This window comes from Lepidochelys kempii, chromosome 1, assembly GCF_965140265.1.
Source record: "Lepidochelys kempii isolate rLepKem1 chromosome 1, rLepKem1.hap2, whole genome shotgun sequence".
NCBI classification, from domain to species: Eukaryota; Metazoa; Chordata; order Testudines; family Cheloniidae; genus Lepidochelys; species Lepidochelys kempii.
In genome coordinates this window covers 131,620,680-131,644,997 of record NC_133256.1, presented here as the reverse complement: position 1 = coordinate 131,644,997, position 24,318 = coordinate 131,620,680, and the positions used below count along the sequence as shown (strand labels likewise).

Here is a 24,318-nt window from a genome sequence, read left to right as displayed (position 1 = left end):
CAATAGTCAATAGCTACCGATTAGTCAGAAGGGGACACAGTAATACCAGGAAGTTTCTCTGAACTCTGGTGTGCTCAGCTACCTAATACAGGAAGTCAAAGGTAGAACAAGATCCTAGGCAATTTCATTGGGCAACAGAAATTTCAAGGAAAGCACATTTCTGCACGGACAACTCTTCTGTAGCTGCCAGCCTGAGCCTTACAAAAAGGAGAAAAAAAAAGAGCAAGAGACCAACGCTAAGAGAAAAAAGAAGGATGTATAGTACGACAGCAGTGTTCAGCAGGGGAAAAAACTTCCAACAAAAAAACCCAACTTCCCTCCACTTAATTTTAATATCCTGCATACATTTTCCCATTGAGGATTACACGAGCAATCAGAGCTCACAAAAGGGTTACCAATACCTGCTTTTTGTAGTCCACTAACTACAAATCAAGTTAATTTATTCACCCCTTTGACATTTGTATATGATACAATATCTTAAAGATGAACCAATTCAACTCAATTGCCCATGTTAATTAAAGAGAAAAATCTTGTATCTTCCTCTCTGCACTTCCTTCATAATATTTATTATTAATTTTTATTATTATTTGTATGGTGTAGAAAAAAGATAGAGGAAAGTGGAAACCTAAAAACAGCACACGCAACAAGGATCAGTCAGAGAAGGGATGAAAATCATTCAGACCCACTTCTTCCTAACCTTTCCTATTGATCTATATCCTTACATGGAATGCCACAACTATGTACTCCTTCAGTTCGAGATGTGGGACTTGAGACTGATCAGTTAATCTAAATTTAAAATAATTTGTTTGACAAAAAAATCGATTCTGATTTTAGACCAGCAGGTAATTAGTCTGCTACCCTATGTGCTTTATCTTATCTGAGAGATAGCAAAGTGGACATGAGTATCCAATGAAAGAGTAGGTGTCTTGATATTTTGACTGCATAAAATTAATGATAAACTCAGTACACTGAAATATACAGTTTATTTCCTCAAAGTCAAGCAGTACAATTTGTCAGTAGGTAAATGTTAAGTGTCAAGCAAGAAAACTGTACACATTTTCACTCTGGGCTGCAAAATCCAAACAACGGGGAAAACCTGACAGAAATCTTTCGCTATACAAAGGGATCTAAAATGGAGAGATGACATGAGGTGAAGTAGCAGCCATCACCTAATGATGCCAAAGGCAAAATATTAGCACCGCCATTTTTTTTAAAGCAACAACAGAGCTATTTACAGATTTACATATAACATTGGGAGACAGCCATCTTCTGGTCCCAACTAACAGAGCTTTTGAGCACAATTTAAAAAGAAGAAAGTGGGACAGGGTGACTATATATACTGCTTTGTGAAAACGACAACAGATAGAGCACTTTCAGTATTGCTATCTTTATCAGAAAGATTTAAATCAAAGTACTGTACACACAATGGAATTATATTATTATTCACAGTCACTTTTCACATACACGTCAGAGTAACCACAATCTGTAAAAAAAATTTAAAAAGTCACAGGTAAAACAATGCACACTACTTGACTAAAGCTAAACATAATTTATTTGGGAATTATTTAGCTTAGGGTTTCTTATGGTTAAGGAATGGGTCGAAAGAGAAAACTCACTGGTCCTACTATCAATTAACATAGCAGCAAATATTTGTGGGATTTTGTTAGAAGTCTAAGTTTGGTAAACTGTAAGAAGAAATTAAGGCCAGAACATCAGGTAGACTAAATCAGTAGCCCCATTTGACTTTGATGGAGTTGATTTACACCAATTGAAGATCTGGCCCAGGATACATGAATCAGGATCGTATAATAGGCAAAACTGTCCTTTTAACGTTTATAGCTGTCTGCGAAGGGCTTGGTTTTAGAGAAGTTTTTGTGCCAAGTCCCTGCAATCCAAGCAGTTCACTGATCAGGAAAAAGGGACCAAGAGAAGCACTGAAAAAGGAGAATTTTGATAATAGACAAAGAACCTTTTGTCAATATTAAAACTGCAAGAACAGTTGTAAAGAGCTGATTTTCTCTCATTCTGTTTTATCTTTAATCACTTGTACTGTTCAAAGAGTTTGCTACAGGCTGGTATCCACGCCAGCCTTAAAAGTAGCTCCTTGTTGCAGAATCTGTTTGTTATTGAAATACAGAGATAAAGGGCTTCCTTTATATAATTTAAATAGTCTATACATGAAGCTAAGATTTCCCTTTGCCCTTAAAAGCTATATCTTAACATAGAGATAATACATGTGTACACAGAGCAATTCTGTAGTATTTGTAGGAGATCAAATCAGTTAATGCCATCATAAGAGATGGGTTAGCATGATGCAAATTATCAGAGTTTTACTGGACGGCAGTGTTACTATATCACCTCCAGTAGTCTTGAACTGACAAAATAGTGTCCTATCATTAAAGTGTATATGTCAACATGTGAAGTAAAAAAAAAAAAAAAAACCATACAGATGTTCACAGTTACAACCAGAGTTACTCTGAATACTGCACTGAACTCACGTGGCTTAGCCGTACTTACGTGGCCTAGGTGTTTATAGTGCATTTGGTGGTGAGGGAAGGAAGAAAGAAATAGCATTACATAGGTCAGCTTGAGTATAATTTAACCATTTATATAAAAAAGGTGAACTGTTGAACAAACAGAAGGAAAATAAAAGCAGTACAGTTTGTCCTGTTAACTTAGTGACTCTTTTCTACAAGGTAGCTGCGCTGGGGGGAAACCCAAAGCAGCAAATAGATTTTCCAAATAGTTTAGTTGATAAATGAACTGACCCAAACTAACAAGGCAACCTCAGTCCCATTTGGAAATCAAACAACTTGGTAAGAAAAATGCTACAATATTAATGGGCCCACAACTGTTTCTATGCCATGCCAAAAAAATAAAATAAATAAAAAACTGGGGAAAAAAGGATGTTTCTCTAAACCATGTGTTCTTAACTTCAGTAACATAAATCTTAAATGATTTTCAAGTTGGTTCAGCCGCTAGCCAGCTGAGATTGGCTTTGAAATTATTTTCTGAAAGGAGAAAGTGAGAACTTTTCTTATATGATACGTTACAAAGAAAAAGCATCTGACGTACCAGGATCAAAGTGCTGGCAACCTGAACATAATATTAAACACATGACACACGCTTCTCCTACTTGATGGGACCGAAAAAAAGAAAAAAAAGCCCTAAAATTAGAGCTTCTTTATTCATTTACTTTTGGGCTTCCCAGCAGTTTGTACAGCCTCTGAAGACAATAAAGACTATCAAACATCTTATTTTGAAAACCATTATTGTTTGCATGCACTATTGCAACAGACTTCACAATACACTGCATTCAAAGCTTAGAATCTCTCCTCTGCCACCTGCAGAACTTTCTATAGGCTAGGTTGAGAGACGAAGAACAGCTGTAGAGTTGGGGATTAAAAAGAGGCTTTAAAAATTAAATACATTATCCAAACAACGAGAAAGCTCATTATTGCTCGAATAGCTATTTTTCTCTTGTCTGACTCCGCCTCCTAGACACAGATACAAGTCAGGGTTTTCGCTTGCATACTTGGAAGCTGTGCGCAACCACCAGTTTTCCAGTCTTTGGTCCGGGCCTTGACCTCTTATCTGAGCCTTTCAGGTTGGAGGCTGTCCGTCAGACACTTGAGTTGCTCCTCCCCCAGCTTGATCTTGTCCTCTAGCTCTCTCTGCTCAATGATAAGGGCTGACTTCATCTTTACAAAGTGCTCATAATCTGCTAGGCTCTCTTCGCTTAGATAGTTAGCCAAAATGTCAAAGACAATACGCTCCCGTCGGTCCAGGTTTTCCTTCAGTTCTTTCGCATCTTCATGCTGCTGAGTCAGCAGCTTCTGCTTCTCTACCAATGTCCGCTTAAGAGAAAGAGAAACATATTACAGATACCAGTTCAAGACAAACAGTCTTCTGGTCAACCTTGAAATCAGTTTTATCTGCAGGGACAAGGATGAAGAGGTGTGTGTATGACGGACTGGGACTAAGGACTTGTCTATGCAAACGATTAGTTCGTGGCAAGCTAGGGAGCGCATGTACACCGCACTAGCCTGCCATGGACTAACTGTCCATGTGGCTCCTGCTGACATGCACTAACAATTCGTTAATGTGCTTTGATCTAGTCCCATTTCAAAGATGACTAGATCAAAGTGCATTAACAAACTGGTATGATGAGTCAGCAGGGTCCACATAGACAGTTAGTCCATGGCAGGGGGACATTCACACCCAGATTTTCTGTGAACCCAATGTTCTTGTAGATAAGTTGTAAAACTGCTGCTTAAAGGTTAACTTGATCTCCCAACTGCCACTGATAAATATAAATCTGATAAAATGAATTAATAGAAGAGAATTAAACCTGCAGAGACAGTAAAGCACTTAGGAATACGTTTTATAAACACTGGTAAGTAAGGTCCTTTTCTTAGTGCTTAATGGTTTACAGGAAGAATTATAACAAATACAGCTGCCTGTGGGAAGCACTAGCATGAAGTAACATGGATGCCATCCTGATTTCCAGAAATTATTTGCAAGATCTACTTGCATGTGTAACCAGCAATGAATTAAACCCAGATTAGGTCTCTCAAATGACTGCCAGAGCATCAAACTGTGAAAACACACTGCTTGGGGTTGAGAAGAGTTGACAGAGAGCTCTTCATTATGCTTAGGGCCCTACTAAATTTGCAGCCGTGAAAACACGTCACAGACCGTGAAATCTGATCTCCCCCATGAAATCTGGCTATTGTAGAGGAGATCAGATTTCAAGAGGTGGGTGGCTAGGGAGCGGCGGCTAATGGCTGGGAGCCCAGCTCTGAAGGCAGCAGTACCACCAGCAGCACTGCAGAAGGGAGGTGGCATGGTATGGGCGGGGGGTGTCATCACCTTGGGGAAGGGAAAGGGCTGGCCATATGGGTGGGCAAGTGGGTGACCACTTGGGGCGCCATGGTCACCCCCTGCCCCCAATACACACAGAGCCAGCCCAAGGCCCCTTTCACTTCCAAGAGCTGAGCTCCAGCTGCTGGTCCTGGAGGAGCTAAGGAGGGCCAGGACTTCTTCCTCTGCATGGGCTGCTCCCGAGGCGGGGTTAGACCCATCTCCGGGAACCTCCCCTAGCTGCAGGAAGCTCCCCGGCTGCAGGCTGGGAGTCCAGCTCTGAAGGCCTCGCAGCCTCCAGCAGCAGCACAGACGTGAGGGTGGCATAACATGGGTATGGTGCTGCTACCCTTATTTTTGCGCTGCTGGTGGTAGTGGCGCTCCCTTCCGAGCTGGGTGCCCAGCCAGCATCTGCTCTCCGACTGCCCACCTCTGAAGGCAGCAGCACAGAAGTAAGGGTGGCCATACCGCAACCCCCTTTAATAGCCCCATCCCCACGACCCTGTTTTGGGTTGGGACCCCCACACTTACAATACCCTGAAATTTCAGAGTTAAATATCTGAAACTGTGAAATTTAGGATTTTTAAAACCCTATGACTGAAATTGACCAGAATGGACCATGAATTTGGTAGGGCCCTAATTATGCTGCATACTAACCCAATATGAACCTGATAGGGTTTTCTTCCTTATTGTAATGTGCACTTTTCTAATCAGAAGTAAAGGAATATGATCATGGGGAATGGGTGTGGATAAGAGTAGGGGCAGAGAAGCAAAAACAAAAGCACAGCCCGTTCAAAAGATCAGCCTCTTCTCACTAGTCCATGCGTCTGTCCTGCTGGTACCCTGATGCATCACTCAACCAGCTCTGTGGAAATCTTGCCTGACTTTCTATTCTGAGACACACTGAATCTAGACAGCATCCCCTGCATTGTCATGAACTGCTATGCCCAAGCAAAGCTGCTTCTCTGTGGTGACCTGGAGCATCAGCAGGAGGACAAAACAACAGGCAGAAGAGATCTATGCGCATGGAAGAAGAGACAAGGATGAAGATTTTGTTTACACACATGGATCTAGGCAAAAAATGTGTAATCACATACCCTGATTTTCAGCTTTGTTCCCTATGTAAATTCTCCTTTGAGTCTCTGCACCATCAAGTGACTGATTCTTATTCTACTAAGAAGTTCAAAGCCAGTCTTTCTCTTGACAGTATCACCCCCACCCCCCGCCCCGTTCCTCGGACGTTCCTGTTAACTGCTGGAAATGGCCCACCTTGATTATCACTGCAAAAGGTTTTCTCTCCCCCATCCGCCCCCGCTCTCCTGCTGGTAATAGCTCATCTTAAGTGATCACTCTCCTTACAGTGTGTATGATAACACCCATTTTTTCATGTTCTGTGTGTATATAAATCTCCTCACTGTATTTTCCACTGAATGCATCCGATGAAGTGAGCTGTAGCTCACGAAAGCTTGTGATCAAATAAATTGGTTAGTCTCTAAGATGCCACTAGTACTCCTTTTCTTTTTGTCTGTACTTAGTATTAGAAAATGATTTACATTACAATAAGGCTAAAAAAATACAACTACATGTTAATGTGCAGGGGTCCCAGTAACACTAAAGGAAATGATACACATCAACATGAGAATTTGCATATAGAAAATAATCCATGAAGCTGGAATTAAAGTTCAGACTAATTTGATGCTGAGAGTAACTTGACAGTAAAAATTCTTATAAAATGTGCTAAGGATAGCATGCAACCAAAAGACATTTCAGAATTAAAGTTCAATTTCAAGAAACAAATGCTTGAAAATGCTGTTAAAATAGACATGAAATCCTAACTCTGCTCCTGTGACACCAGCCTCATACTGGCTCCTCTTCACCACTCTTGCACACCTAATTTCATAAGCCATTTTTGTAACACGGTATTTTTCACAAGGGCATGGAGGTGGGAGAAGATTATTTTCTTCTCCCACAAAGTACTCGTATGTGTGTGCACCTGGGGAAGATGCACTCAATTCCCAGATTCTTCCTAGAACTCAGAAATGCTGTTTGGAGCAGAATCAATGGCAAACCTCCCTAGAAACTGGTTTACAATTTGAAAACCCCCTGCAAGGCCAGTGACTTTTTTTTTTTTTTAAATGAAAGCCTAAATATCTCCTAGCCATATCATGCCCTTTTAAAGTCCACCATTGCCCAATGGACCATTCATAAAGTCTTAAATTGTCAGTGAACACCTTTGCAAACATGCCTTTCCTGCGTCAAAAACTGGTCCTCAGGTCCAGATCTTTTCAGGAAAGATTTTTCACAACATGATTAAAAACCTTAGATCCAGGTCTTTATTAGATCCAGGTCTTTAAAAAGTGTGTCCAAGTTGGGCAAAAGATTGCACTGGGGCCACAGGCCAGCAATGCAAAATCTGACGCAGAGAGGTGCTTTTTTCAGCTTTTTTTAAAAAAATGCAACAAACAGGAATCTAAAGTCAGACATGCAAAGGAAGCAAGTCTCAGTTTTAACTATGGAAAGACTGTGGCTACCAGATAATACTATATAGCAATAAGTTTCCATTTCTCTGCTGTTATAGAAAGATTAGTAATGAATACCTGGTCCTTAAAATCCTTCCTACAAACCTACTTCTGCTGAGATTCCTATAAATCACTACCATCTGACACTGATCAGGTAAATAGGAAGCCATGACTTCCATTTTTCTGTCAAACTTTTTTTTTTTTTTTTTTTTTTTAAAAAACGCTGTGTTCCCATCTAGCTCCACCCCATTTCTCTACTTTTTGTCCAGTACTGCATCCTGTCAGTTCTCTAAAGCAGGAACCATTGTCTTTGTTACATGTCTGTACAGTATCTAATGTAATGGGTCCCAATCACTGACTAGGGTCCTTGGTTCTGCCATAATACAAATTAATAATAGGTCTCAGAGTGGTAGTCATATTAGTCTGTATCAGCAAAAACAACGAGGAGTCCTTGTGGCACCTTAAAGACTAACCAATTTATTTGGGCATAAGCTTTCGTGGCCACAAAAGCTTATGCCCAAATAATTTTGTTAGTCTCTAAGGTGCCACAAGGACTCCTCATTGGTTTTTTAAAATTAATAATAGTACACTGTCGACAGTGTGTATGGACTGGAACTCAAATACAATCTGTTCATTTTTAAGCATCCCAAATTGCTGAGTCAGACAATTACTTTTAGTTTGTTCTCCCCCACTTATTTTTTCTTTTCTTTGTTAAAGAAACAGGAGGCTCCTCTGCTCATCATCTTTCATCAAGGCACTTGTCTTTTAGTGTTTCAGAAAGAAAGGCATGTCAGTGCTTTTAAACAACCTGCTCTCCTAAACCTGGGCACAAAGTGTCATGCATTCTTCAGGGCCAAGCCACTTGTAGTGGGTGTATTCTGAGTGAAAGCAAGGCAAGGTTAAGAGTATTAATGAGATCTAATGAAAGCATCCTGATGTGAATTATCAACACAGCAGTTTTCTCCCCTCCACTCTCTTGCCCACCTGGTGTTCAAATAAAAAAAGCCTACCACGCTGGTTCCTTAAATACCAAAATAATACTATTGCCCTTTAGCAACCTGCCTTACCCGTTCCTCAGGAGAGGCATTTTCATCCAAGTTATTCAGGGCATTTTCCACCCTGGCCAGTCGACCTGACAGTGACAGCAGCAGGTTGACCACTTTGTCCAGGTCCCCAATGAACATCCTGAACTTGTCAAACTCATTAGGTTTGCAGACCTCTTTCACAATAGCCTCCACCTCATCTCCGAGTGCATTGTTTGCTTGGATGTCTTCCAGGAGCGTCTCCCGAGCTTCGCGCAGCACCTGCAGCTTCCTACTGATGCTGTCAATGAGTTTTTGCTGTGGACAACAAAAGGGGAGCAAGAATTTATTAGATACACTTGACCCAGCAGAGATGGAAACAGAGACTTCCCTCCCTGCATTCTGGTCCAATAGCTCAGGCAAAAAAGTCACACATGGTTCTCTGCGGAAAAGTAGCAATGGTAAACTACCCCAAACTTCAGCATCAGGCTACCCTCCCCTCCCCTCCTAGAATATATCAGTTTACAAAGCCCAAAACAAAACAGGACCCCTCTACTGTAGATTCTTAGGCCTCAATCTTCCTCTCATTGAGGTCATCGGCAACACTCTCACTGACTGAGAAGATGGATCATGTCCTTAATTTGCTTTGTTACATGGCAAACCCCCAAAGAAACACCAGCCATTGATTCTGATTAGCAGTGGTCTGTGTGTTTATGACTGCAAGGGAAACTGTGATTATGGCTGTGACTGTTGTCCAACTAGAGAATTCAAGTCTACAGATAAAGTTTTTTGCAAGCACAGTATCTTACATTTCATTGCTAAAAAAGGCTTTCAAGCTCCAGGAGAATTACTTCACATGGCAAGAAATCAAAGTTACTCTATCTTGTTTTTTCTCCACCAGGGAAAGGGGGAGAAGAAATGAATTTGTTCTTTGTCACTCACTGGGCTCCCAGGATTCTCTCCATTTCCTCCCCAATCCTGTTATAGACACTCCTTTGTGATAGATTAAGGGCAAATCTGCGACTCTGCCCACCGTGGAGCTGAGAAGCCAATCAAATGTCAGTCCAAGGAGTAGAACACTTCACTTAAGACATATGGTCAGCTGGCCAGAGAGCAAGGAGGTACAGGTGTTCACAGCTGATTCCTGGCCCCAATTCTTTTGTCCTCGTCATCATGCTACGCGTTACAAGAATTCTTCATGTCTCACACGTTGAGGGTGTCACTCATTTAAGTCCCAAAGTTATCTGCATCCCACAGAAATCTAGTCTCCCCTCACTTTTATGTAGAAAGTTGTTTACACAAGAAACAATGAATCACAAAATTATTATTAAGGAATAAATACCAGCATCACTGCATGAATTTTTATGAGTCCCTGTCACACAATGCAACCCACATCTGGGGCATGGCAGGTTGAAAGGTATGCACATTACAGACATATGATGTTCATCTAGGCCTTGGTAGTGTTCTGGATTCAAAAAAAATCAGGACACAAACTTTTGATAGACCTAGGTCTACGTTATAAGAGCTCACCCTTTGGCAATTCACCACCATGGCAGAAGACAAGATGTCCTTTGGAGCTCACTACTGCTATTCCTTAGATCAGCTTCCAATTCCAAAAGCCGATTACTGAGTAACAAAAGTACTCTCTCCTCCTCAAAGACTATCCCCACAGCACTCTCAAGCATAACCGTTCTTGGGGTGGAGGCTAATGGTGCTAAGCAAAATATGGGCATAAAAAGCTAGGTCTTCCACATGGCAGGTTAATACTAACACATGGCCTACTACGCTGTTGGGATCTTTCACTTCCTGCCAGGCTGGGCCCAGCTCCCTGCTCCAAGAGTTGTGACCTAGCGCATAGAGTTGCAGCGCTACTCAAGTTTGGCCCAGCTGCAACTCTGTCATCATGTGGGGTGGTGCTGCATTTCCATCTGCCAGGTAGCAATGCCCGGGGTGGGAAGCCGGGCACCAACCCTGCGGAACAACGGCTGCAGGAGCCACTGCTGTTGGGTGAGTTTTTCGTTTTATGTTATTTTTTATATTCCCCCCCCTTTATTTCATGCTATTTTGTATTTGTGAAAAACACAGGGCTCAAATAATTAGTACTTCTACAGCACCTTCCATCAAAAGGTCTCAGAGTACCCCCAAAAACAAGGCCCCTAACATCCTGGTGAGATAAGTATTATTTCCATTTGATAGAGAGGGAAACAGACTTGCCCCGGTCATGCAGTGAGTCACTGTCAGAGCAGAACCAGAGCCCCAGTCTCCCGACTGTGTTCTCTGCTGTTACCATGCTGCCTCCCTAAAAAAATTCATCCTTTGGGCCGGGGTCTTATATGCCTGTAAAGGACAACAGCATGCCTCATCTTTCTGTAAATATTAATAATTTTTCACCTGTTAGTGTCGATTTCTAATGCAGGCTACATTGTCTGAGATGGTAATTATTTTGCAATACCACTTAACATGTTTGTTTTTCTTTTAAGTTTCTTGATTTCGTGGCACACTCGTTGGGAACTCTGATTTCAACCAACCAATTGAATACGTACAATTAAACAGAAACCCATCCCTGTTTCCCAGGAATATGTTACTGACCCTTACACTATACACAGGAAGGTATAGCCATCTGCAGAGTTACACAGAGTAAGCACTGACAGTTTGTTTTGGGAACCCCCAAAACTCAGCCACCCTAACAGAGGCCAACTGTAGCTTAAAACCTAACAAAGAGTACTTCTGAAATCAAACATATGGATTATCAGGGCAGGCTCTATCTTGTTTTGATTTAATATTCTCAGGCCAGGTTAATCTGTATCGGGGTTATCTGTTTGTCTGGGTGTCCAAAAGATTAAGGTAGCAAGCAGTTTTACAGATGCATGCTCTACTAACGGATTAATCGGAAGGATTTGATTTTTTGTTCCCTCCTAAATGCAAATGAAGTTTGATTTGGATTAACTGGGTCAGGCTGCTGTAGACCTATTTCCTAGGATGCCATGCAATTTAATAATCCTACTATTTTATTACAAGATGCATGATTAAATATAGTCATGCTCTGTGCTATATTGCCCTCCTAATATGCCTAAAACTAGTCATGGAAGGACCACCTTAAATGTGAGGAAGGTAGATCAGTATACATGCACATAACCTTTCTTCTAAAACTGTCAGTAGACACATCAATTTTGATGTGGACACATATTCATTGGGAACTGAATTGAGATGATTAACTCTTTCCACACAAACCACCAGAGGAAGATGATTTTGAACTCACTACTGACCTTTGCTAAATATGAATATGGGACCTACAAAACAGATTAAAAACTACATATCCCATTAGTAATCCACTGAGCCATAATGTCTTCCTGACATCAATTACAGTTTTGAAATGGGATGGGGGTGAACTGTAGCTGCCAAGTTTATTAGTGTAGACCAGACCACATGGACCTGATTTTCCGGAATCCTTGTTACTTTGAATAGTAGCAGAGAAACGGACTGCACCCTTGTTAATTTCACTCAGCAGCAGCTTACCAAAGCAAAGCTATCAGCAGCAGCAGAGGAGATTGTACTCTCTCTCTGCAGGCTTGGGAAGACAGCACTGCACTGGTTTTACACTTGTGGGTTTACACTCAGTTCTCTGCCTCATTTCACACTAGATTCATGTCTGAAAAGACTATAAAACCTCCCACTCGCCACAAGCAGATTTTTCAAACCCAATATAACTTCAAGGTCCCTTTTATTGCCTTCCTACATCAGTTCAAATCCATTTGTATTATATTTGTGCCAAGCATATTGTTCCTCAATAAACATATTGCTTTATGTGACCACAACATTTCACTTATTAGGGAGATTGTCTCTAATTATTTGTAATAGACATGCGCAATTTCTCTGCATAAAATCCCCACACCCATCCTGAGTGTTCATCAACATTTTATTATTTTAAAATAAATAAGAGAACAGCAAGTATATGCAAAACAGAGAATGGCAGGTGTAAACTGGTCCTGGAAAACCCACTGTGAATTCCAGATTGGACTAAAACCACGATTTCTCGTAACAGAACTGGTGAGTTTCAATGAAGTAACAAACAGGTTCAAAGCATACAGTGTCTCTTTTAGTAGACTGACAAATAAATGACAATCAAGCTTTCAGGCCCCAAGGCTCTTTTTTCAGCAGCTGGCAGTTATGTGAAATTGGACCATGTTATAGATCTTGGCAGTTTTATAAGGATGGCTTGACCCATTTACTGTGATTTGCATACACTGGCATGACGAGATCTAAGATGAAAGCCTGCTGGATTGAGAGCTCACATTCCACTGCATGCAAAGGAGCAGATGGGTGAGTAAACAGGAATGTGTATATCACAGACATGAGAGAGGGAGGGTGTCTAGTACCGCTATACATGGACATACTTCTCAGCTTGTATAATCTGTGTTTAGTGGTGTGGGGGAAGCGATGAAGAGAAATATGTTTTTCATGTAAACAGACACCACCACAAATAAAGAACATTTTGACCTAGACGCTTGTGAATTGTCATTCTCAATTTCTAACTTGTGCACTTTTTTTGTCATTCAACATGACCTAACAATTTTTCTGTCTAAATCAATGAAAACAAAACAAACAATTATTGGCATTACAAGGACCACATAAAACGAAGCAAGAATAATTAATGCTCTTCTCTAGTCTAGTAAATTGCTTCAAACTGCAATGGAATCCTTAGCATATATGAACAGTTTTTAAAAACAATTTCCCTTTTATTCAATTGAAGGTCATTCCTACCGGTTTTGATTACTAAACGAACACTGGAGGTTGATCGTGACAGTTTACGTTCACTAAAGAAGATATCCCGGAACTGAAGGCTGCTTCGTCCCTGGTATTGCTGTTTTAAGTAAATATAGTTAAAACTAGACCACTTAACACAGAAACAGATGGCTGAATAGCACAACAGATGATTTCCCCCAGTTTCTCATGACTGGGAAGCAAGGCTAAAATCTATTCGTGCCAAATCACAAATGAATAGAATCTGGTGCTTTCAATCTAACTAAGACGACACACACTGTACAACCATCACAAAATCACCACTTCACACAGATTCTCAGCACTGGAATACTATGCAGGTCAAGACTAAGGGTATGTCTACACTGGAAACTTCGAAGCGCTGCCATAGGAATGCTCCCACAGCAGCGCTTTGAAGTGCGAGTGTGGTCGCGCGTGAGCGAGCTCTCCCAGCGCTCCTGGTAATCCACCTCCACGAGGGGATAAGCTCCGAGAGCTGGGAGAGTGGCTCCCGGCGCTCGGAGCCTGTCTACACTAGCGCTTTAAAGCGCTCTGACTTGCCGTGCTCAGGGGGATGATTTTTCACACCTCTGAGCCAGCAAGTTAGAGCGCTATCAAATGTAAGTGTAGACAAGCCCTAAGGTGCCACAGGGATGTGTGTGTGTGTAGGGGATTGTGGTTAATGGTGTGAGCTGAGCACCCACCAAACTGCCTATCTAGCTCCAGTCAATGTTAGCAGGCTCTTGCTTTCATGAGCAATAACAAAAAATTGACAGAAGACAGATGGCCTAATTTTCAAAAGCCTAGAGAAATCCAAGGGCCCACTGAGTCCAGTGGGATTTGTGGGTGCTCAGCAACTCTTTCTGAAAGCACACTTCTCTTACACACAGATACTCTCAGGTGGAAAGGTTCTACAGAAAAAGACAAAAACATACACACAAAGATTTTAAAAATATGCCCGTTTGTCTAAAGTTAGGTTCCTCGGTCCAGAGCTAGACACAAAAATAAGTGACTTGATCTTTCAAAACTGCTGAGCACCCAGGAAATCCCACTGGCTTAAAACCAGGCCTCTTATTTAGATGCTTACCTGTGAATTTAGGAGCTTAATTTGAGGCATCCAGGTTTGAAAATCCTATTAAATATTTCAAAGGGCAAAACTGTGTTACCTTCTTCTCTGACAAGTCATGATCAAGCTCATCTTCAGAATCCTCTTCGCTCTGCTGCTGCTGTTGCTGCTGCTCCTGCATGTCCTTCATTTTAATCAGCAATTCTGCTTTTGGTGCAGATGTGCTGTAGTAAGTGGAATTGGTTGTCAAGGAGATGGCAGAAGGCATGCCCTGCTCCTCTTTCCTGGTAAAAAAAACAGTCATAACTTTAATTAACTGCCTGACATCCTGAGCACTGAAAAGAGAGAACAGTCTTTCAAACCCATCATTTTGCCAAGTAAATGGACTGTTTAATGGAAAGATGATAACTATGGCAACAATGCAGGGTCAAATGTTGGAGGAAATATTGCCACACTGGAAGTCACAAAAGCTAGTTATCAACTTAGGCAATTAAAAGGAACTAGCAAAGCCTCCAGCTGGAAGCAATTATTCACAGTCTGTCTTTTAATTGCACTTTGTAACAGTGATTAAATCATTATTTACTATTCTTGATTAAACAGGCATTGGTATGAAGGCAATGGTTTTGTCTACATCTGTACTCTCACTGGTTAGTGATTCCATAATCCTCAAAACACATCTTCTGGTGAAAATGCAGCAGACCACATTTCATTTTTTCCATTATGAACCTTAAAGATCCTATTACTTTATGCAACACTCTCTTGATTAGTTGAAAAGTGGTCTTTATGGGGATTTTAAGAGACTCAGGAAGCAGAGTAATAAAATCAGAAATATTAGCAATGATCAACAATACCAAAAATACCACAGCGGATGAAGCAATACTGAATTTTCAAAATGCATTTAGTAAACATTTTTAAAGTGAAAGAATTAGGACACTGTTAATGACATGATTAAAATTCATAACTGGTCAAGGCAGTGCTTTAAGAAACATAAATTTAAAATCCTTTTCTTCTCTATTTTCTGTCTGAACTCCCCCATCTCTTGACTGGCACACTGTTATGCAAGCATGACTATCTCCAGCTCCAAATTAATTCAATGGAATTAGCAGGATTCAAAAAAGAATCAGACATTTACATAAGTAAGAAGAATACCCAATATTATAATAGTAAAACAAAACCAAGACATTTAGAAGGGATATAAACCTTCATGCTTCTGGGCATAGAGTGGCCTCTAACTATTGGAGGTCAGGCAAAAACTTTCTCCGAGGGCAGATTATCCCACATTTATTTATTACAGGCTTTTTTGCATCTTCCTCTGTAGTGCTTGGTGCTGGTCACTGTTGGAGGTAGAATATTGGATTAGATCAGTGGTTCTCAACCTGCGGGCTGCTTGCGGCCTGATCAGGACACAGATTCGGCCCATGTGACATCCTCAAGGCCATACAGGTAGTATTGTGTGGATGTGGCACACAACCCAGAGAACTGCATATGTGGCCCACAATGGTAAAGAGGTTGAGAACCACTGCTTTGATCCAGTATGGCAATGCCTGTGTTCCTGAGTGTGCATGATTGTTAACAGTTCTAGAAAAAGACTGCTTCCCTAGATCCAGAGACCAGCTATAACAAGGACAGTGACAGTGCAAGCTTCTCCATAACCCCATCCAGTATTGAGTCTTCAACCTGGAGGGCCCTGCCTTTGAGATTAGGAATATGTCTCTGATGAGATTGCTCACAGGATTCCAGTAAATATCAAACTGTGATGAAAAATTTTGCGATGTCAGCATCTGTCCACTAGCAAACAAAAAAAACCTTGGTATAGAGAAGCCTTCACCATTAATGTGAGAGAAACCTAAACCAAGTTTGTCTCACACAGGCAGAAATTTTGATGCAACAGCCTTCAAGTTCCACTTTAAAAAGCACTACGATAACCTCAGTGCCATTATCTGTGAGAACACCTAGAAACGGTTTTTAAAAGTTCCCATAGCGTATTGATTATAACCACGCTTCAGGCTACCAAATTCAGGGCATTACACAATATAAGGTTGCTCATCGAACTTCAGGACAAAATTGTATCTGAAATTGCACCAACACTCAGAGATCAAAGATCTGTATGATTCAACTGCTTTTTTGTTATATTTTACTGTTCTGTTCCCATTCTCAACTAGGTAATAACAGGTTACTTTGATCCAGGTTATATTATCTATGTTCATTTTAAGTTTTCTTTGTAAGCCGTCTTGATATTATAAATACTAAAACGTTGCTCCTTTCCCTGTCTGGACCTCATCACACTGGATGGTCTTAGTGAAATTTCTAAAGTCTTTGAGAATTGTCTCATGATAGAATTCTAATTGTTCCTTCCCAAACTCCCTTATGTGATTGTTTAGCTTTTCCCAGTTTGGTTGTGGTGTAATGTAATAAATATATTACACCATAACTAACTTGTACAGAGCTTAACATATATATGTTCTTTGCAATAGGACTCTAATTTTTGCTCCTGTGATTATTGATCTGGTCAATAAATAACACTGCCAAAAATGCCATTTTAATGGGAATACCTAAAAATGAACAATATGAAGAAGGATCCTTAAATGTTTAGGGAAAAATACAAAGTTGGACAGCAACAAGGGAAAGGTCACTGGATTGTGGAAACACTTTACTCACTTTTCCTCTGCAATTTTTGGAGAAGGAACTTTTGGTAGGAGCTTTCTGCGTTGTTGAGCTTCTTCTAAGAGGTGTTCGTCTTTAGGGAAGATTCCCACCATCAGATCCATCGTAGTTTTTATTTTCACATTAGGATCCAAAATATCTGCTAGAGATTTATCTTTTCCCACAATCTCTCTGGCTAGTTCCTCAGACTTCCAGTCTTCAAAGGTCTTTTCTTTGGCCTTCACGTAGCCGATTACAGGGATGGAGGCATCAGTGTCCTTCAAGTTGTTCCCAAGTGCTTCGGCTGATTGTGGGTCAGGGAGTCTGGTTTTGCTCTCAGGCTCTGGTTCTACACCCTGCCTTGTGTAAGCACAGAAACGTGAGTAGGATTGCTCAGAAGTACTGAGTGTTTTAATCTGGTCCTTCTCCAAACCACTAGGTAAGGCAGGAGGCTCCATGGTGCTCACGAGGTTCTGGCGACTTTCCTTCTCTGCATTGCTCTCAGAATGAACTATCTTGATGGGAACCATTTTTACTGTAGTGTTGTTATCTATCACTCTTTCAATTCTGGAAAAAAAGAAAGGGAAATTAACTGTTGTAAATTCAAGATCTTTTGATGCTGATTCTTATCCATAAAAAGGGAAAAGGTCTGTCTGTATGCTAACAAAGATCAATTTATTAATACAAGGAAACCTTTTCTCATATCACATCTCAAACCCTCAACTTAGGGATCTACCTTTTCTCAGACATTTTAAAAGTAAATTATTATTTCACTTACACAGATCTCCAGCATTAGCCTCACACTACATAAAACATGACTTCTCTATAGGCTACAGGACTGACAAAGTACAATACTTACACCTGTCTTGAAACAGTTCAAAACATGAGTTTATAAAAAAAATGCATTTTTTAAAAAAAACCCTGCACATAAAATATGAAAGTCTCATAATCAGAACCTAGTTTATCTTTGCATAAATAGAAAAAAAGGAAGAAAAAATGAGAGAGAAGGAAAGAAGAAGAAAAAACAGCTACTCAAAAAAAATTATATTTAAGCCTAAGTTTTTGTCACGGGTATTTTTAATAAAGATCATGGACAGGTCATGGGCAATAATGAAAAATTCACGGAAGCCTGTGACCTGTCCTTGACTGTTACTGAGAATCTCCATGACAAAATGAGTAGCCTGGGCAACCGGGGGGCATGGGGAAGAGGTTGGGAGCTCCGGGCTCCCCCTCTGCTGGCAGTTCCCCCCGCCTCCTGCAGCGGCTGGGAGGTCTAGGGATCCCCCCTGCTGCCCACAGTGGCCGGGAGCAGCGGGGGTCCCTCTTGCCGGCGGGGGTCTCCCCTGCTGTCCGCAGTGGATGGGAGCAGCGGGGATCCCCCTTGCTGCCGGGTACCCCATGCCGCCTGCGGTGGCCGGGAGTGGTGGAGGTCCCTCTGCCGCCCTCAGCGGCCGGGAGCAGTGGGGATTCCCCCTGATGTCCGCGGGGAAGGTGGGGTATAGGGGAGCGGCGGGAGTCCCCCTTGCTGACCGTGGCGACCAGGAGCTGCGGGGTACCTGCAGCTCCCAGCCAGCACTCGCTGAAATCATGGAGGTCTTTGGAAGTCATGGATTCCGTGACTTCCATGACTAAATCAGAGCCTTAATTATATTCAATTCTGCATTGTTTTGTCAGTGACAGCCTATTGCAGGGATCCTCTAATACATACTACTGAGCTATCTTGTGCTTAAGACAAGACATTCAATCAAGAACATATCTTTTTTAATGGTAATTTAGATTTTAAATTAGAAAATAACATGTTAGATAAACAGCAGCTCTGTTTACACTACTGGAGTGTGTGTGCTGTATGTACAATATAAAACCAAAACACAGATGGGGTGGTTTCAAGTTTGAAGGAAGTTTAAAATTATTGCTTTAATGTTGTGGGTTTGGAAGGTTTAGCCCAAGTAAAGGAACACTGGTAAAATATCTGGTTTCTGCTAGCTGGCTTTCTTTTAGATTAGTGACTGAGAGACATACACATATTGCTGCTTGGCTATATGTGTGGGTGTGTCCCAGAAGTAAAAATAAAGCTATACTTTACTGTACTTTCATGGAGAACAGAAAATAAGTCAATATTGTACTCCTCTGCAGCAGTAATCTATATATTTATATTTGTGTCTGTATGAATATACAGACTATATTACACACATTCACTCACCCCTATATGAAATGACATATATAGGTGATATTTTGACTATACTGTATATGCAATATTCTGATAGATCTAAAAAAGAATTCTTCTTAAAATAAGGGGGAAAATCCTTCTACAGTAAGGATCTTTTCAGACTGTCAGTTGTTTTGGAAAGTTCACACTCAACTCTGTCTTTCACGCCAAGCTCTCTCAGCTCACAATTCAGCAAATCACTTAAGCATGTGTTTAAGAACCAGTGACTTCAATTGGACTTATGCACAAAGGACATGTTTAAGAGCTTTGCTGAAAAAGGACCTTATTTCTTTTTTCTTAAAAAAAAAAAAATCATAAGGAAGAAAAAAACCCACCTTAAAAATGAAAGACAAGAATTCTACACTAAAATAGCAAGCATCAGTCAAGTGATAGTGTTATCACACTGCCCAGTATCAAATATATATGGTGAGATTTTCTAGAGTGCTAAGCATTACTATAACTCTGATCTACCCAAAGTCAGTGGTAAAATTCCTTTTGACTTCAGCGGGAACAGAGAGAGACGCTGGGTGCTTTTGAAAATCTCCTCTGAAGCACATTCAAACTGATGCATGCACAAACATACCCATAAAACCCATTACATATTTCCTAATCTAGTGTATGAAATTCCAGATCCTCATATAAACTACACTTATAGCTATCACTAAGCTGAACCCACAAAATGGCATAATTGTTTCCATAGCATAAATTATTGAAGAGTGGCTGCTGCTGCTGCTCTGTGGTAAATGTTGAAGCCAGCATCCCATCATAATCCCAGTTTTTATTATCCCCTAATGACCCCAAAAAAGAAAGTGATCCCACGAAATCTGGCATCCAGCCTCTTGAACTTGAGTATAGAGATTTTCACAGAAATTTAGTAAAATTCAGAAAAGGAATTTGGAAAATAAAGGTGTATTAAAATGTTTTGCCCAACTATGAGTGGTTTCTAAGCCACTACATACAGGGAGCTAAAACAATTATTGTGCAAGAAAATTGAATTCATTTTGGTGGCACCTATTCCAGAAGCTTACATGTGAGATACAATTATCATTATCTGCAAATTATGAATTTTGAGGGTTTTTTGTTTTTTTTCCAAATAAAAGTTTTGAAAGCAGCTTGGTTATGGAAACTTCCCCACAGTTCACTTAGTCAGAAGTTCCCTAAATTAATGTGTGAGTGTGTGGGGAAAGGGAATATGTGGGGGATAGGGGACTGGGGAGAAATGCGGAGGAGAAAGAATCAGATATAGAGCTGAGGCAAAGGACCAGAAGAGACATGGATTGGGTGGGGATCACACAGTAGGATTGCAGGTAGGTATCTTCTCTGCTTTTTGAATGACCACGTACTAGGCAGGAGGGGGGCAAAAAGTTGTACTCCTGTGGGAATTCTGTGCCATTGCACAATGCAGAATTTTGCAGAAAATGGTGTACGTGCAAAATTTCCTTCTCCCCCCCCCCCCAATGAGCTGCAGAGATGTTGGCCATCACTAGAGGCCGCTGGACCCGGCAGAGTGCAGCTTGCAAATAGAAGACAAGGCTAGGGGGAAGTGGGAGGGAACTGGAGGGTTCCTAGCAGCTGCAGTTCCCAGCACGTCCTGAAGAAAGGACTTGGCACGCAGGAAACTCCGTGCAAGCCTGGGACCCAACATCAGGCTGTTTCTCCCTCTGGATACTTGGGCTCTGGGGGTACAGGGTGAGAGTGTCTGGGCTGGGGGGGAGGGACGGGCACGCAGCTAGGCTCTGGCGAGGAAGGAGGTGAGAATGTCTTTGCTGAGGGGGCAGGGCTGGGCTCTGGGGGGAATGAGGTGTGAGTGTCTGGCCCCCCGGCTGGGCCCTGGAGGGGGAGGGGGAAGAGAAACAGGAACTGGGTTTTCATAGGGGTTTCTTTAACTCTCTACTCCTGGGGAATTATTGTGTGTGTGTCTGTATTGTTACAGATATACTTGCTGACAGGTATTTTGAAATAAATTACCAAAATAATTGAAACTGGCGTGATTATGTAGTGTTATTTTGACAAATACAATTTGCAGAATTTTCAAATATTGTGTGCAGAATTTAATTAACTTTTTGGTGCAGAATTTTTAATTTTGGAGCACTGAATTCCCTCAGGAGTAAAAGTAGGGGGAAACGGATTGGCAGAATATGGAGGGGATGACTGAAGGGGAGTAGGGCAGGGGAAAAAGGCATGGAATGAGGTTGGACGTGACGGGGGATGCACAAAGAATGTGTGCGCAAGGGAAGGCACCAATACAGGTGCAGAGACCTTGAGGAGGTATCGATCGGAGTGCAAAGAACCTGGGGAGGAGCTTGGGGAGTGGAAGGGCGATACTACGGCACTCTAAGAGGCAGAGGACATAGAGGTGGGGGCAGAGGATAGCAGACTTTGGAGAGGTGGAGTTACGGAAGGTGGGTGCAGGGGATTGGGGAAGGCATGCATCCGTGGATGGATGGAAAAGTGGAGTCTTAAACAGGTTAAATATCTAGAATAAGGTAAATGCCTAGAGCTGCTTATATGATAAAAGCTTCCCCCTCTTCTCCACACCCCTTCATACCCTGCCCTGATATCACTCCCCTCTGCACATACACCTTCCATGGACTTGCTGAAATCTGCAGAAGAGGAGCCGGGTTTGAGTGGGATCTCTTAAGAGACCCTGTCTGTTGGAGCATGGCTTTTCTCACCTCCTCTCCCTATGTGCTAATCCAATTTACATTTTTGGTGCCCATTAAGAAAACAGGGAAAATCACGAACAAACAACAAAAATATAGTTGAAGAGTTCAGGTTGAAAGAGTGCTTAAATGGAGTCCAGCCAAGGCTCCCTCCTACCCCAAACTGCGCTCTCCTGACAAAAATTCTATACTTGTTAAAAGACCTGCAAGATGTACAGGTAAGGGAACCAGCCTGCTCCTTACTGCCCCATGCAAACTTAACCCATTCAAACTTAACTTTGCCCCCTGGTTTTGTCCTACAACGAAATATGCTGTTGAGAACACACTGCTGATTTTACATATTAAGACAGATTGTCCACACTCCCTAAGGGATATGGACAGCCAAATCTCATTAAGATTAGTGGAAACTGGGCATCCAAATCCCCATGACATTTTGTGAGCAGTCAGTCTAAATATGTAGTCAAGATTTCCAAAGAGGCATAATCCCAGGGCATACAAGTTATTGGATTCAATGCTAGGGTAGGTAACTGGGTGAAATTCTATGGCCTGTGATATATAAAGGGGTCAGACTAGTTTGTCCCTTCTGCTTTAAAAATCCATGAAGCCACATGAACACTGAAGAAGGTTTTCTCACAGTATGATGTGTTGGTCAACTAGAAGAATGTCCATAGGAATAAAAAGAGTGGAATGACTGACAAGGTTTTGTGTGTGATAAGCTGGTTTTGGATCTTGTATGGTTATATAAGTATGTGGAAAGGGTAGAGAGTTTTGAGACGGAGGTAAAGGGGCCTGCAAAGGTATGGAGAGGTATGCAGAACAGGATTGCTTACAGGTTTGGATATTTAATCATATTAACTATATTGTTTAGAAATTAATACACACAAGATTCTTTTTCGTAGCAAGCTATTCAATAGCTTACTGGAAATGTATCTCTTAAATATAAATGGGACTATGTAATATTCCTGCCCTTTATTTTGTAATTGGCATTTTTGTGTGTGCAAATTTAAGGATTCAAAGTTAAAGTTGGATGGGCAGCATAAGTCAGGTGGGGCAATGGTAAATGAAGGAGAATTATATGGAAGTGGAGAACTATTAAATTCCAAATTTACTAATTATTGTGGCATTTTTGAAGAGTATTTGGTTAAAAAAGTATAATTTTACTGGAAATACTTTGAAATGCACTCTCAACCTTCACTCTTTTAAGAAAGTTTTCAATTATAATATATTGTACACACCATAAGTACAGTGTATTTCTCCATGCAATAAAATAATTCTAGCTACGATGTTGCAGAAATTGTCATGCCTATCCAATTTACATTATCAGCAAGACATCTTCCCTACAGAAAGGCAGATATGTATTATAACATATATATATATATATATAACAGTACCAGACACTAGAAGCCTACATTACACACACTAACATTCCTGAAAACTGGCATGCAAGGAATCAGAACGTGTTAAGCATCATTGTTAAATTGTATATTTATGCTAAACTACGCAATGTATTCCACTTATGAAATAAATATAGTAAAGAACAGAGATATGACACACATTTTCCCACTTGTTACAGTAACTGTTTCATTAGATGAATAATTTGAGGACAATAAATTGTATACATACTCAAGGACAGTGGTGGAGATTTTTGAAGTGTTAATGGAAGATGTATGGCTAAATCCCCATACACTGCTTTCAAAATGTCAACCAATATATGTGCATATAATCAGGCACATTGACATCAAAGTTGTGTAAAAAGGCAATGCCAAATAAACTTAATTTACCATGTATTCTTCAATATCCATTCACAATGCAGTACGGTAAGGAACTCATTACTGTAATTCACCACTGTACCTAGGGATTGGAGATCATGTGATATATTTCACTTATTGTAATAAGAATAGTCACGCTGGGTCAGACCAATGGTCCATCATGTCTTTTGACAGTATTCTGTCTTTTGACAGTGGCTAGTGTCCAATGCTTCAGAGAGAATGAACAGAACAGTCTATTATTATCAAATAATCCATCCCCTGTTATTCAGTCCCGGTGGGGTTGCCAGCCCTCCAGGATAGTCCTGGAGGCTCCAGGAATTAAAGTTTAATCTTTAATAAAAGATTATGTAATTTGATGAAACCTCCAGGAATATGAAAAGGAGTACTAGTGGCACCTTAGAGACTAACCAATTTATTTGAGCATAAGCTTTCATGAGCTACAGCTCACTTCATCGGATGCATTTAGTGGAAAATACAGTGAGGAGATTTATATACACACAGAACATGAAAAAATGAGTGTTATCATACACATTGTAAGGAGAGTGATCACTTAAGATGAGCTATTACCAGCAGGAGAGCGGGGTGAGGGGGAGGAGAAAACCTTTTGTAGTGATAATCAAGGTGGGCCATTGCCAGCAGTTAACAGAAACGTCTGAGGAGCAGTGGGGGTGGGGGAAATAAACATGGGGAAATACTTTTACTTTGTGTAATGAAACCTCCATTCCCAGTCTCTATTCAAGCCTAAGTTAAATTGTATCCAGTTTGCAAATTAATTCCAATTCAGCAGTCTCTCGCTGGAGTCCGTTTTT

At 41.0% G+C, this 24,318-nt stretch overlaps 1 protein-coding gene across 13 annotated transcripts in view; it reads right to left on the bottom strand.

Annotated features, from left to right (window-relative positions):
* Nucleotides 1-964: 964 nt before the first annotated feature.
* The window catches only part of SHROOM2 (shroom family member 2), a 185,462-nt gene continuing 162,108 nt past the window's right edge, over nucleotides 965-24,318 (bottom strand). For all 13 annotated transcript variants that reach the window (XM_073354561.1, XM_073354553.1, XM_073354580.1 and 10 more), the window contains 4 exons: nucleotides 16,887-17,438; nucleotides 14,329-14,512; nucleotides 8,450-8,722; nucleotides 965-3,857 (listed from right to left, as the gene is read on the bottom strand). In XM_073354561.1, the coding sequence (XP_073210662.1) occupies nucleotides 3,591-3,857; nucleotides 8,450-8,722; nucleotides 14,329-14,512; nucleotides 16,887-17,438 (1,276 nt within the window). In that variant the 3' untranslated portion in view covers nucleotides 965-3,590. The remainder of the gene's footprint in view (nucleotides 3,858-8,449; nucleotides 8,723-14,328; nucleotides 14,513-16,886; nucleotides 17,439-24,318) is intronic.